The following is a 15,804-nucleotide window of genomic DNA, read 5'->3' as shown; positions in this document are numbered from 1 at the left end:
GAGGAGGGGAGGGCAACAGCCATGTAGGCGTATTTTGAACTTGTCGATTTATCGAAGAAAACAAAGCGCGTTAGAACCTTTTGATAATTTTCGAAAAAGGTTCTACGAAATTTTGCAACTGTCGGCGGTTTCTCGATATATATGGTCAATGGCTTTTAATTCTGGTCGGCTGAGAGTTTGGAAAGCGTACAATGTCGAGCACATTAGCTCACAGTGTACGCTTACCGGGCAAGGGAAAGCGTTTTTTTTAGCTGGGAGTTCCAAAATACGGTTCTCAATTAGTTCCAACAGATAAAAATTTGTACTTATTAACCGAGTGGTAAGGCCGCACGGGAAAATTTTGGCTTGAGGTCACGCGCGACATCCTCATGCCATGACCGAGTGCCAAATATTTCTCGTCTGTCCCGCCCAAACTCAGTCAAAATGAACTTTATCATATGACTGCTATGTGTAAAAATATTGGACGCGATAGACGGGTGCACTCAGGACGACTACAAAAGCTAAATTTAGCATTTTACCTCAGGGATTTGATGGAGGGGGGGGGGGGAGGGAGACTCTGATACGCCAGGGATAAGCCAGGAGCCTGAACTACTCGAGATTTTTTAATAACTTAGTGACCCTCCTGAACTGTGAAAGTTTGAGAGAAATCTGTGAGATGGCATGTGTCTGAGGAACGCTTTAAGACATCTTTTTGAGTACAGTTGATACACCTTGAACGCAACCGTTGTAACAGCGCTGATGAACGTTTGTATACACTGAGAAACAACACCGCTAATAAAAAATGGTAATTGAACTGAGTGGAGTGCAATTTGGGCTGAAAACTGGCTCAGTGCTGCATCAATAAAATATTTGAATCGACCAAGTCCTGAGCCGGTTTTCAAATAAAAAGCGGAACTGGAAATGCTTTAACATCTTATTTTGTATGCAAAACAGAAATGTGTCAAAAAAAACTCAGTTAAGCGTAAAGTGATGCGATTTTGAGCAAAAAATGGAGCGATTTGGGAATAAATCGCACCAATTAGAGCCAATCAGATTACAGGGACCACCAGTGATTTCAAAATGGATGTTACAGTAATAAAAGCTGGAACATATCCACTACAAGACCACTGATGAACAATTGGATACAACCTCTACAATACCGCTGAAACTAGTGGCACAATGCGAAGTCTCTGACACTAACGGCCGAGCTCCTCGTGTAGAGCTTTTGTCTTAAGATTATTCCTGAATTACAATATGAAATACTGAGTTTAGTGTCGAGCCATTTTGCGAAAGGGTAATTGTATGTTTGCGTTGCTGATGATATGGGGCGCATTGCCAACCGATCCTTGTGTGTCTTTGGTAAACCATATGTACAAATGCACTAATCTGGAGCCTGTAGGGCGGACCGTATCTGTAATAGGCTTGGGTAGAATTCTACGAACGATAGACTCTTATTCTTTCTCTTTCTGTAGAAGAGCGTGATAATATGTTGGTGGTCTGCCTTTACCCGAGGGCCTTTGGAGAGGAACCGCCCGAAATTTGCTTGAATCATTGATGGATGCTTCAGATGACAGTCGAAGATATTCGTACTTGTCTATTAAGACCACTCCTGAACCTTTATCTGGTTTCGTGATGACGATGTCGTCGCGTTGTTTTAATTGATCAATGGCAAGCAGAAGTGTCTTGGAAGGTTTCTGTACTTGGCGCTGGATGTAGTTAAGTGCTACGGATCGTAGGGTTGCAGCCGCCAACTCTGTCAAATCATCGTCTCCGAGATGAGCTTCAAGGCTCCAGTAAGCCATCTCAAAGCTCGCTTTCACTTCAATCGATGGGACCCATTGGGGAAGGGAAAATTTCAAGCCTTGACACAAGACCAGTTTCTGGAAGAAAGAGAGATCGTAGGACGTTATGTTCTGTATATGCTCATCAACATCCATCTTTGTAGAGTAGCCTTGCGATCTTCTTTGAATGAGTGTTCATGACCTCCTGATAGTTTTTGTTTCTAAGGTTGACCATTCTGCGTGAAATGGAGGCATAACGGAACAAGCTGCAGCTTTGGCGAATCTCGTCGTAGATGGAATTGATCTCGTGCTTGAGAGATGCACTTTGTTTGATCTTTTCTTTGAGCTCTTCTGAGATAACATTCCTTCCCAAGGTTTCCGATGACTGCTTCTATTTAGAGCTACTGGATTTTTTTCTTTTTTAGTGACGGTTGTCTTTATGCGGTCCTGGGCAGTGTTTTAGTGGTTTCTTTCAAGCGATTTTGAGCGTTTTTGTGGCAAATGACGCTGAGCTTTCATCATCGGCGTTATAAGCCGGTTGTCTTCTTCCTTAGACTATTTATCAACTGTTTGCCAGTGATTGTCTTCGAGCGTTCATCAGCGCTTTTATAGCGCTTATCTTCAGGCCTTCATAATCACTGTTGAAGCCCTTGCATTCAACCTTATCTAAGCGGTTTATAAGCTGTTGTCTTCGAGCGATCTTACAGCGGATACGCTTCTGAAGGTTTTTTTTTTCTTTTAGAGGATTTCCTAAAACGGTGTTGTAATATTGTATTGAAACAGAACCCGTTCTTCCGTATCGTTTTTATGGTTAAAATTCAAGCGTTCATCAGTACTGTGATTGTCTTATAGGATTCACTAGGCACGTTGTAGTGGAGGTGTTTAAGCGTTCACCGGCGGTGATGCGGCGCCGTGGTACCCATTCTGTACGCTTGTTGCTTTAAAGTCCAATTGTCCTAAACTTACCGAGGCTTTCTTGAGATCTGATAACGCAGGGTGTTCCCACAATGCGTTTATCTTCCTGTCCCTGTCAAACCTTGGGGAACGTACTCGAATCAGATTTGATCTTACGGTACAACTTCAATGATTCACAATTTAGCAAACATGTTCGCAATCGCCCTAAAGTCGCCATTAAAAGTCACATGAGGTTATTCATAAGCAAAGGCGACGAAAAAACAGAAACAACAGAAACAACGCCAGTAACATGAAGGCTGCAATTTTAAAGTATGGGAGAAGGGGGGAGAGGAGAGGTGAAAGAGTGCTACGCCACGTTGAAGAAATTGCAATTCCGTTGCAGAAACTTAAGACTCTTTGCAAAATATGATCATGAAGAGGCACAGCACTGCTGGCATCAAATCTTTGAACACTTGAACTTTTCCTTTGAGTCTATTGGGTGTACAATGTGGGTAAGGGCAAGTTTTTTTTTTCACTGCGACTGCCTCAAAATTAGGGTTCTCAACGAGTTCCAACATGGAAAATATGTGTTTGCTGACTGAGTGGGAGGGCCGCACGGGAGAACTTTGGCTTGAGGTTATGTGCGAGATTCGCGCGCTATGACGGCCGAGTGCTGAAAGGAAAGAAATAAAGAAAAGAAATAAAGAACTCACAGCGCCGCTGTGAGTGCTTTATTTCTTTGTATCTTCGCAAGCATTGATGCCAGCAAACACACTTAGTGGTAGATCCTGTAACTTGTTGTTGGACAGGTCCCTATTGTCAACAAGTCAACAGAACAAAGCGTATTCTTCAGTAGACATGTTCATGTAACGGATAATTTGTTAGAAGAGAATATATTCCTTTATCTTGAAAGTGCCCTTAACCGCTTTAAATTCAGCTTACCCTTTTCATGTCCCTACAATTCAAATCAATGAGTGATTGATTATCGGTAGCTGAGTGTACTTCTATGAAATTAACGATTCCATCAGCTGAAAGGGTAACACTGTGGAGTCCTAAGATGGACTTTTATGAGAATGGTAGGTGAATGACAGTCACTCTCATCTTGAAACATACGCTCAGCACATCAGTTTCTTGATGTTATATTGCAGTGAGTATTTCATGTTGAATCGCATAGCTTAAAGTAAACACGCGCTCTGATTGGTCAATACGTCAACCGGAAGAGAGGGTATTTAGCGTGGAATCGCACCAATGCATAAAGCGATATAGCTGACGTGAGTCGCCAGCAAAAATTATTGTTACGCACGTAATTAACGTAAATACAACTAGTGCTACGAAAATATGAACAAATATGAACAAATTTATAGAAAACGAATGTCTTCCAAATTTTGAATTGAAATTGAAATTTTTAGAAAATTGGAGGAAACCACTCACGCTCAAAAGTACGAGAAAACGCATAGTAAAAAATCAAAATGCCACAGACGAGGGAAGAAAGCCAAACGACAGTTCTCGCCGAGGAAAACCAAACAAGCGTTACGAAAGAAAACCAAAACAGGTATCAATGCCGAAAAGGGTCAGGCATCTTTTCCCGAAATCCAAACCATTGTAGCCTATACAGACGACGAACTGGCCTCTTTTAGATACAACATGGTTTCAAAAAACACTAGACGGCAAATTCACAAATTCGAGTGGTCGCAAAACTGTCATCCAAGCGCTCAGTGATGATTTCGATCCAGTGGAGATATCAGAGCTCACTGGCCACTCCAATCCGGAATCCATATCCAGATACAGCCATAATCCTCTGGAAAAACAGCGGCGAATGTCGAATAAGTTGGCCGGTTTCAACCCACGCCAAGCACGACAACTACCAACGGCTATTCAAGTCATGCTTTACGGGAGATTGTTCTCAATAGCTCAGCCACGCCAAGCAACACAGCAGCTACTAGTGACCTTGACAGCAATGCCAGTCGTTCTAGTTACCTGATGGCAGGAGCAGTTGGCGGAATGTTTTCTGGAGTAACTTTTAATAATTCTCCAGTAAATATTTCCATAAACTTTCAGTCCAGCATTGACACCAACGAGCGACTCCCTGCGATGAAAGAAAAACAGTTAAAATTGTGACTTTTAACTGAACTGTTTTTCGCCAGAGTTTACCGAGAAATTCCAGTCTTAATTATTATATTTTGAATACACTTTTTTTTTACAACTGTAAAGCACTTACCGGTTTTTTGTAGATCTTGCTTTGATACCGGAACGCTTGAAATTTTCATTTCGCTTGAGGATTTGACCATTCAGTTGTTGATTGTCGGCGCCACATTCTGCCAAGTGGAGTGGTAGCAGGCAAATCTCTGTCTTAAATAACTCCGTATTGTGTATTTTTAGTTTTTTTACTGAAGATTGTAAAATGTGAGGCACCGCTTTCTCCACGTGTTTGAAATAAAAGTGGTTTTCATTCTAAAAATATCTTGTTCCCTCTATTCGCTAGATATTGACACCTGACTTTGAAAGGGTTTCCATTTCTGCACTGGCGTGGCGCACAAAAATACAAAACATCTGGTTTCGCCAAGTGATTTGGTGGCTTCAGCTATGTGATGTAAGAAAAATTCACGAGGTACAATTAAAATTGTCGACGGTTCAAACGTGAGCGACTTACCTTGCTTTCCATTCCCTTAACTATGACAGCTCTGACAGTTGACTTTAAAATGGCTTTCTTAAGGGCGCGCGTAAGGAATAAAAACAAACAATAACATTGCCATTTTAATTTCTTGTTTTCTTATTTTTATTCTGTTATGCGATTCAAGAAAAATTCACTACCTGACTCGTGAATTCCACGTTAAATTTCACTTGTAAAATCGATATCGCACTCATCGCTTCGCGATTCGTGCGATATCGGTTTTTCGCGTGAAATTTAACGTGGAATTCACTCGTCAGGCAGTGAATTTTTCTATAATATTGCAGTGAGTGTCTCATGTTATATTGCAGTGAGTGTTTCAAACTCCTTCCGAGCTGAGGTCTTAGAAAATATTCCAAAGAGTGCTTATCCATACCGCTCCGTAAAAAAAGCCGAATATTCTCCGAAAAGTACGTGGATACATTCTGAAGACGACATCGGAAAGTAACTACACGCAAGTTAAATCAATTGAGAACTATTTTGACGAGATAACTGTTCTTTGCGCGCATTTTCTAGCCAGTCCACAGTTTTCATTCTGTATTTTTTTAACTGATCCTCCCGTGAAGAAACCATACCTCAAAGAAGCTACAGGGGCCGGCTTAGAAAATGCTTTTAACTGACAAAATGATTCTTGAATTAATAACGACTTAAAACAAGAGAAAAGACTTTGAATGTGTGGTATGTTCTTCTGAATTCTTTTATCGTACACGAGCAAACTTTCATAGTACTCAAAAGGTAAAATTTGTCTCACCCACTCCAGATTGCAAGGGTGATAAAAAATTCAGAGATATAACATCGTAGAATCGGCTATTCAGTGAAATATAACACGTGAGATAAGAATACACCATTAAATATTCATTAGGGGAGAAATAGTAGTAATTTTTGATGTAGCAGAAAAACTTGTAGCTAAAAATTCTCTTGTCATACAACTGATTTGCGAGGCTTTAACAGAAATGCAGCAATGTATTCTTGGGTACCGAGATCCTCTTCCTCCCATGGTTTATTCAAACTCTAAAATGTTGTCATTTGAGGCCTGGATGCTCAGCGATGACAATTCTCCGTAAGGTCATCATTTTTCATCCATAACCGCGTCGTAACAGTTCTTATATTGCGCTCAAAACTTGGTAAATTTTGCCGATTTTAGAGAGAAATTAAGTCAAATTTTAAAAAATGAGTATTGAATAAGCGTAAAAGGCTTTAGGGTGTGAAAACAAAGCCACAATAAAAACAAATCCCCACATCAAGTCCTTGTTGCAAAAGGCTAAGTTTAGCTCGAAAAATGCACTTCCAACAAATCTCTCTCACTCACACTGACAGAATGCGATGGATTTTAATCCTGTTTTGTCTGATGCAATTTTGAACCTTTAGAAAACGAGCCCTTAAAGTTGGAATAATTTGAATAATTATTTCTGCTAATTTAGAGCAGTAAACATTAACTGGACTAACGCAAATATTCGAAAAAAATGTTAATCAAAAAGGTCCTTTGGGAAAAACAGAATAAACTACGAAGTTTTGCAACTGTCGGCGGTTTCTCGATATCTATGGTCAGTGGCTCTTAAATCTGGTGGGCTAAGAGCTTAGAAAGCGTACAATGTGGTGTACATTAGCTCACACTGTACGCTTGTCGGGCAAGGACATTTTGGATTTTTTAGTGGGCCAACTTCCAAAATACGGTTTTCAAAGAGTTCCAACAGAAAAAAATTTGTACTTTTTAACTGGGTGGTAGCGCCGGACGGAAGAATTTTGGCTTGAGGTCACGCGCGACATCCTCGCGCCATGAACGAGTGCCAAATATTTTCCCTTCTGTGCCGACCAAACTCAGTCAATAAGCATTTTATCATATGACCATTGCGTGTTCAAAATTCCGAAAGTTTTGTTTCAACCAAAATTGGACACGATAGACGGATACACTGAGGACAACTAAAAAAGCTAAATTTGGCATTTTACCCAGGGATTTGATGGAGGGACTCGAATTACCCAGGAATAATCCAGGAGCCTGAACTACCCGAGACTCTTGAATGACTTAGTAACCCTCCTAAACTGTGAAAGTTTGAGAGAAATCGGTGAGATGGCATGCGTCTGATGAACGTTTAGAGACATCTTAAATACAGCTGACAAACCTTGAACGCAACCGTTGTAACTGCGCTGATGAACGTTTGTCTGCAGCCGCTACAGCACCGCTAAGAAAAGCTGGAACACATCCACTACAAGACCACTGATGAACGATTGAATACACCCGCTACAATCCCGCGGAAGCTAGTGGCACAATGCAAATTCTCTGACACTAACGGGCTGCCAAACTCCTCGTGTAGAGCTTATTGTATTATTCTGATCAGGAAAGAGAGGCGACTCGGAATATCATTCCTAAATTACAACATGAAACACTGAGTTTGTAAACGAAATTGTCTTTTCTAAGGATGGTAGGTGAATGACAGTTACTCTCAACCTGAAGCACAGGCTCAGGACTTTGGTTTCTTGGTGTTATATTGCAGTGAGTGTTTCAAGTTCCTGGAGGACTGACGTCTGAGAAAATTTTTGATAGAGAGCTTACCCTTACCACCTCGTAAATAAAAGCTTAAAATATTCCGAAAAGTGTGGGTGAATGTCGTGGAAGACGTCATCGAAAAGTTACAATAGGTAGGTTACAATATTTGAGAAGGATTTAGACGAAATAACTATGTTACCTGTGTGCATTTTCTAGCCAGTCTATAATTTGTTTTCTGCAGTTTTTTACTGACATTACCTCAAAGAAGCCTGTGGGGTTTAGAAAATACTTGTCGGAAACTTAGAGATACAACATCGTAGAATCGGCTACTCAATAAAATTCTAGCCCTTAAAACGAAAAGAGGACCTCAACTTACGAAGAAGCACTAAGAGAGAAATCGTACACATTTCGTATGTAACAATGCTGCGCGAGTTATTGGATTTGTTACACTCATTCGTGAATCACGGACGACTTGAAAATTAGTGTCTTAATGAGGATCAAGATAACTAGTTCGCTGTTCCCAGACTTGTTATTTTCCACAGCTCACGAAAAATAACTGTTGCTCATGGATGAATCGGTGCCCACCACAGGGGATTTCGATTGATGTCAAAAAGGAAATGATTCTATCATGTGGAGGTCTACAATAGACTTCTATAGGATTGTGGGTGGATGACAGTCACTCAGTCATCCTGCAACACCCGCTCAAGACGTCAGTTGCTTGATGTAATATTACAGTGAGTGTTTAATCCCCGTCTCCTGCCTGAGGTGTGAGGACATTTTTGAAAGAGAATTTATCCTTACCACCTCGCAGACAAAAGCTGAAAAATATTTCGAAAAGTAACTGAATTCAAAACCATGGCACAGATAATTTTTCGTCTACTTGACTGGAATGAAAACATGTGAAATTTAAAATTGAAAGAAGTAATAAAAAGATTTGATCAGAAACGATTTCTTAAAAAGCAAGCAAATTTTAACGTGAAGAACCGACGTTTCGGTGTCATCATAACACCATTCTCAAGGCAAAGTGAATAAATAATGTGAAGATTTGATTTTTCTGGTCTCTACAAATTAGTATAATAACAAAGGATCACAAATTCTTCCAGTGAATACCTTGGCGCGAATCGAGTCCGTTTGTACGTTTAGGGATGGTTTAAGTTTTGTTATAAAAAGCATCTCCTTAATTAGGCAATCCAATTTGTTAGAACATTGAGTAAGCTTGAAAAATTGTCTTTATGTGCTCCATTCAAGATAAACTCGTTCAACATGGCAAATTGCCCTCCTATTATCGACGATATGTAGATGACACCTTTACCATCACGCCTGATACAGCATCAGCCGGAATTCTTCTTGACACCCTAAACCACTGCCACCCATCAGCAAAGTTTACTAGGGAGGTGGAATGGAATGCCTTGCTTCCTTTCATCGGTGTTGAATTGTTAAACTTAGCTCCGAGAATCAAGACCAAGGTCTACGTAAAACCAACTAATACGGGCCTTTTTACTCCACTACCAGAGCCACGTGGCTAATCAGTACAAGCACAGTCTAATTACCACCATGTTAGATCGAGCTTACCGCCTATCTTCCGACTGGTCGTACTTCTCACAAGAATGCGATCGGCTTGAGACTGTATTCTTAAAGCTTAAGTACCCGAGGCACTTAATCGATCTGGCTGTCAAGCAATTCGTAGATTCCAAGGTAGCAGACCAGCAGCACATTCCATCAACCGACACGACCACACCCCCATTCGATTTATCATAACATTTAAAGATCAGATCTCTGCTAACGTAGTAAAAAACATCTCACAGACTTCAGCGGAAAAATTAAGACTACAATTCAGCCCGTGTTCATTAGCAGAAAACTCAACAAAGACCGTAAAGCTCGAGAGATCAAGCCAGTCACTGTTAACCAACAATGTTTAGTTTATAAATTTCAATGTAACCTGTGCGTTGCAGGATATGTTGGTTGCACTCGCGGCCACCTCCACGTGAAAAGTGAGCTACGAAGAATTCGTCGATAACTAAACCGGTTTTGATCGTGGCTGCAGCGGCGGGCTTCTCTGTTCACAGGCGGCCCAAGCTCTCTTTCACAACCACACAAGGAACACAATTTGCATATCAATTTATAAGGATTTGCATGGGATTTTCTACAAGATATCCATAGAGATAGTTAAAGTGAAAATATTAAATAAAAATGGCTTACCTTACTCCATGCGTGTGTTGTTTGCTCATGGTGTCGTTATTTTACCGATTCAACTAGATTTAAGCGGGTTTTTTTTTTTATCCTGGTTTTCTCTTGTTAAAGAGATGAGAAATCCAGGATTCAAGAGAAGACCAGGATTAAAAAAAACCGCTTAAATCAAGTTAAATCGGTAAAATAACGACACCAGGAGCAAACAACACACGTATGGAATAAGGTAAGCCATTTTTATTTAATTTTTTCACTTTTAACTATCTCTATGGATATCTTGTAGAAAATCCTAGACAAATCTTTATAATTCGATATGCAAATTGTGTTCCTTGTGTGGTTCTTAAAGAGAGCTTGGGCCGCCTGTGCTCTGTTCATGATAAACCTCACGAACGAAATTAAACAAACGGTATTTTGAAGCACTTTGAAAATTCGAGAATATTATATCCAAGTTGAGGTCAGTATATTTGCATTCCCCTTTACGCTTTGTGAGTTGCTAGGATTTCTAAAACAAAAACGATTTTGTTTTTGTTAATGGTCACACATACACAACATGGCGTGATTTTATGTATTTCGATGAGGATTATTAACAAAATCCCACATTCATTTCCCAAAAGTAAACTTTACATATTCTGAAAGATCGTTAACTAAGGTATTGTCAATCTCAATCTTACGAAATTCCGAACCAAGGCACACGCTCAAAATTATCGTTATTTTTCGCCTAGTGTTTTACGAAGCACGGGAGAGCCATAACTTCTTCACTTCTCTTGAATACTCAGATAAATCTAATGTTTATGAAATCATGGTGTTTACGCCAAGGCAAGTTGTAAAACAAATTGGAACTATTACAGCTTTTCTAGCGCCGGAGTTTTGACAGGCGAGTCAAGTGATTCATGACTACTTTCACTGACCCTGTTTGTACTTGTTTGGGATCGCCACTTGTTGTGCCTAAGTTGAAAATGGCATCCATCGTTTTTCTCCGGAATTAACAGATATTTCAAGGAAAACGCTGCATAGCATTCATATACTTACTAAAGGCTATCTATATGCAAAAGACCAGTGAATTTGATTTTTTTTAGCTTTGCCGAAGATTTGCGATTTTGTTTGATTCTTGCACAGATCTGCTCTTAAAAAGTAACAATATGACGGAAAAACTATTTCGTTACCGGTAGCTATAATATAAACTTAGTGAAACAAGAGGCCTCATGTGATCTTATTAAGTAGTTGTAGACAGTTAGAAAGCGGTTGCTCCTATTCGATGTTCGGCTGCATAGTTAGCCTCGCATCAATTTATCTACCCAAGACTTTTTGTTTTGCTTTTCATAAACCTTAATTTGCAGTAGAGAAGTCTTAGTTACAGCTTTAACTGTCCCTGGTAGGACACCTTAATACCAGCAAACACTCGTGGCGGTAATTGCTGTAACTGATTGTTTGAAAAGTTCCTGAAATCAATAAGTCATTACAACGAAGCGTGAACTTTGTTGTCTGCGACGTACTTTTTCAAAAATACAATGAACGTTTGCGTTTTTTCTCGCGGTGATGAATAATTAGATAAGTTGCTTTACCCTGAAGATCCAAATGCAAAATAACATCGTTCGATCAATATGCCAACATCTCAGACCATCTGCTCTTCTGAGCAGTAGTTCAAATATCAAAGAAGGCGAAGACTTCAATCAGATTAATTGCTTGTCGAGAATTAAAACTCGCAAATTGAGAGAAATGGAACACTTATTTTAACATCATCTCTTAATGTATTCCTTTAACATCACAGTTGATAGGTCCGAATATTTTATTGAAAGGCCAAGTAAGAAGTGAAGGACCAAAACCAATCAAGCAAATGTTCAACTACGCAGGGGGTCCTGGTATCAATAGCACTATGACAATTCTCTGACACTAAATAGGATGCTGAGCTCCTCATTTGGAGCGTTTTGTATTATTCTAATCCAGGATCGACGGTTTTCCGTTTAGTTTGAGTCTTTTTAATCCTGTAGTAAGCCGACACAGAATAGTGTTCCTTGACCACAATATGAAGTACTAAGCTTTTAGCAATTTGTAACTGTCCAAATTTCCAGCTGAGCCAGCAATTATCTGTTAATTTTTTGCATTCAGATATGTAATAAGACTAAGAGAGAAACCTTCCAGAATCGTTTTAAATTTGCAATATGTTGTTCTCTTTTACATTTAATCTCTTAGGAAGTCTTAAAATACACTTGTTTAGTAGCTTGGATTTTATGTTGCTATGGTAACCAAATTAAACAAAACATTTTTTCCTCTTATTTACGAGGATTTGATAGAAATACATTGCTGTTTTCCAAGGTACTGAGGTCCCCCACTTCCCATGATCCTTTGTAGATTTAAAAATGTTGTCTTTCGAGGCCTGGATGCCCACTGATGACAACTTCCAGTAAAACAAAACGGTGGTTTTGTAGTTAAATGAAACGTGTACTCCTTTGTCTCAGGATTTTTCATGAACGGTTTTAAAACGACTTCGTGTGCGACGCGCAAAAAGATTTATATTTTTTGTTTTGAAACGATGGCTTGTAAAACACACCGTCTTTTTCTCCAAATTAAAAAACTTGTTAAAGCAGTATGTTGAGTCATTTCATAATAACTCGCAGATCACCTACGATTCAGATGAAAGGAATCAAGGGTTTGACGTCAACATAATGCATTGCAAAGTATATAATTCACAAAATCTTGGCACGATTTAAGTTATGCGTCGTAAGTTTCAAACACTTTCGAAAATCTCTTTATTTGATTCCCTGAGATCTAACTTGGTATAGTAATATTCAATGCTCCTGAGGCCAGATAGTTTTGCTTATTTAGTCCTTTCTGAGGTTGGTAACACCCCCTTTTCCAATCAGGAGTAACACTCCCAAAACCGTGAGACGGAAGCCGGGTTTTCTTTAATAAGTTAAAATTAAAATGAGAGAAGTAATAAACGGATTGTTAAAAACGCTTTTTGTGCTTTTTACTGCCTTTAACCGGCCCACGGCTTGTGCTTCATATCAGATCGTAAACAATCGAAATGATTCACATTACCGCTGGGTTTGCGTCTAAATTCTAATTTGTTTTTCCTTCAGCGATGCTTAGAATAAACTCTAAAAAGAAGTGTTAGGATAAAGATTCGATTGTTAAAGGTAAGGAGCGATTAAAAAAACTAAAGTAAATCCCGAGATCTTTCCGGTCTCACTTCGAGAGATTGCTCCCAAATTATTTTTCAAGTGATATTGAAATATTAAAATATTAATGTTCCTGCTACTCGTTTCAATTTCTTATTGCTCCGTTACTTGTTACTACGTTACTCTGTTTAGTAACACCTCCATCATAGAGGGAAGCCCAGCTCAGTAAGGGCCACCTCGGCTTCTTCTTTTAGAATAAAGTGAGCTTTGCGGCGCAAGAGAGGTTGCAACTCGAAGCAGTATTGTTTTTCTTCATTAACTTTTATTTCTTAATATCTTTGCTGGATTTAAGCATGTCGTCAGGTGTCCTCTGGTCAATTAATTGATTTCACGTTTTTTCTTTTACTTTTTTTACTTACACCGACAAATCTTCCAAGGGGGAAACCTCCATGTCAGCAAACACTCCTGGTGGTAAATATTGTAACTGGTTGTTCGACAAGTCCCTGAAACCAATAGGTCATCACAGCGAAGCGTGAACTCTGTTGCCTATGGTAAGTAAGTTTTCCTACATCTTGAAAGCACATGATACTTTTCAAAATACTATAAACAAATGCAAAGCTGAATGTCGTTTTAGATTTGGGTACAAATCTTAAGGAGGGCAAATACTCTAATCAAATTCATTGCCTCACGAAAATTTAAACGCTGCAATTTAAAGAAATTGAGGAGAAATTTTTAGATTACCCTTTGTTAGATTCCTTTTAGCGCAAGCTGACCAGTATTAAAGTCGAATATGAGTAAATTTATTTTTTAACGCCTTTTTTGGCGTTTCCTCTCTGACTTCTTATAGTTTTTACTGTTTGTTATCCTCTGAGACATTTCAATCTGATGGTTTAAAACGCTCTGGTTAAGGATCTGCTTCAGGCACTAATGTTTCTGTGCAATCATGATAAATTTTGCCTTGGTATAGGATCCTTTGGTATTTACGTGGTCAAGAGATTGGAGGACAAAAACGGCGTGGTTGGGGTAGGACGAGGCCATTGATTACCACTCGAAAAGGGTCGTTATATCATGTTGCAATGGTACAGTGAGGTCTTCCAAGATAAGTCTGTTACCGGAGACTCCAAATAAATATTTAAAGTGATTTGACTGAGCTGCATAAGGGAGGTTTCCCTTTTTAAATATCGTTTTTCTATATTTTCTTGACAGGAAGTTTGGATTCCAACTCAGTCTGATGTGAGAGTTCAAATTCGGCTTCTCTACATCGGTACGAGGTAAAAAAAAAATCATCACTAAACGTTCATATGCTAAAGAAACGTCGTCCTTACAGATGTTCCAGCTTCGTGTTGTCACTAAAGGCCCCTACTGACAAGTTCAGCAACTTATTATTGGACAGGTCCCTAGAAACAAATTAACAAATCAATTACCTTATTTACTCGACTGTGAACCTGAATTTCACAGCTTACAAAAAGATTAAGGACTTGTCTGTATGCTGCTTATTGATTTGACTCGGAGCTTCATGTAGAAATGAACTTGCTATGAGTTTTTCTCAAGGTGACGTGTGTACTTGAAATGATTAATTCTCTAAGTAAAGATTATTCTTCGAAAATACCAGAGCTTTGACCAATGCTTTTTCTGTTTACTAGAACCAGCGAAAAGAATGAAATATGACATATGTAATGATCATGATGCAAAGGGAAACACCCGAAATATTTTTTGGCTCTCTTAATTAAAAAGTTTGAAACACATGTAATACTAAGTTTCCCTACACAATCAGGATCAGAAGCAAGTGTTTATCTACTGATGGATATTTCAGTTCCCCCCTTAGAAAAAAATTCTGCCTCACTTTGTGCATTAGCTTTAAGTGGATTATTTCCCGTGAATATAGAGATCAGCCCCAAAGCTCATTGGCTTGAACTGGGTCAAATATGAAGGAGCGTTTCACTTGATCCTCAGGGTCAATGTAGACATGTAGGGGCACGATCTGGGGAGGGTGTGATGGGGGCATCCATACCCTCCCGCGAAAATTCACTTAATACTGAGCGACGGTTGCAAAGAGAGTTAAAAAGGCAATACAAAACAAAAAACAAAAACAAACAAACAAACAAAATCGAGCCAACGCAAACGGACTGAACCACAAATACATTTCTAATTCCTAATTTAAGTAAATTTAGTCATCGATCTATCTCGTTAACATTTGCTAATAGTTTAATCATGAATACCATCTGAAAACTTAATCGATATTGATTTTGACAAGATTACGGCCTTGCCGGAAAACTCTACTTCTTCTCAATGCGATAGTAAGTAAAAATTTGATATGATCACGAGGAGCATAGAAGCTAGATTCTGGTTGCCGGTCATTCTCCTAAATGCAAGCTCACGGGAACCGTTGCAGCTGTTAAAGCCTTTATAATCCAATATGTTGATGAGCGTCTCATGCAAAGAACTTTGTACTTCGCTGATCTAAGATCGACTATTTACCGTCCTCAGTTCGAGTATTTTTGTACTGTAGTGATCCGACGCGGGTTAATTCTCCTTGATTACGGTATGAAACAATGAGTTTAAGAAATTCACTAAAGTCGAAATCTCCAGCTGATCCTAATATCGTTTTCTTTTGCTCATCTAGACGTGTAAATTTCCAAACTGCTTCACTTGAGGAATTAAGTTTTTCTCAACTTAAAGTCTGAAAGCGCC

At 39.2% G+C, this 15,804-nt stretch overlaps 1 protein-coding gene and 1 long non-coding RNA gene across 2 annotated transcripts in view; both read right to left on the bottom strand.

Annotated features, from left to right (window-relative positions):
• Positions 1 to 15,804, bottom strand: part of LOC148742674 (uncharacterized) — a 61,492-nt gene that overhangs the window by 32,527 nt on the left and 13,161 nt on the right. The window contains exons 7-8 of the mRNA XM_088748068.1: positions 14,439 to 14,510; positions 13,533 to 13,616 (exon numbers count right to left, since the gene is read on the bottom strand). Of these exons, the coding sequence (XP_088604194.1) occupies positions 13,533 to 13,616; positions 14,439 to 14,510 (156 nt within the window). The remainder of the gene's footprint in view (positions 1 to 13,532; positions 13,617 to 14,438; positions 14,511 to 15,804) is intronic.
• On the bottom strand, positions 3,992 to 5,152 carry LOC148742675 (uncharacterized). Its single transcript, XR_016000455.1, has 2 exons — positions 4,873 to 5,152; positions 3,992 to 4,740 (listed from the first exon to the last, which is right to left on the bottom strand). It is a non-coding gene; the product is annotated as an uncharacterized LOC148742675 (long non-coding RNA).

The sequence above is a fragment of the Stylophora pistillata genome, chromosome 1 (genome assembly GCF_964205215.1).
Source record: "Stylophora pistillata chromosome 1, jaStyPist1.2, whole genome shotgun sequence".
NCBI lineage: Eukaryota > Metazoa > Cnidaria > Anthozoa > Scleractinia > Pocilloporidae > Stylophora > Stylophora pistillata.
Note: the sequence above shows the minus strand (reverse complement) of the source record. Positions and strands in the feature narration are given on the sequence as shown.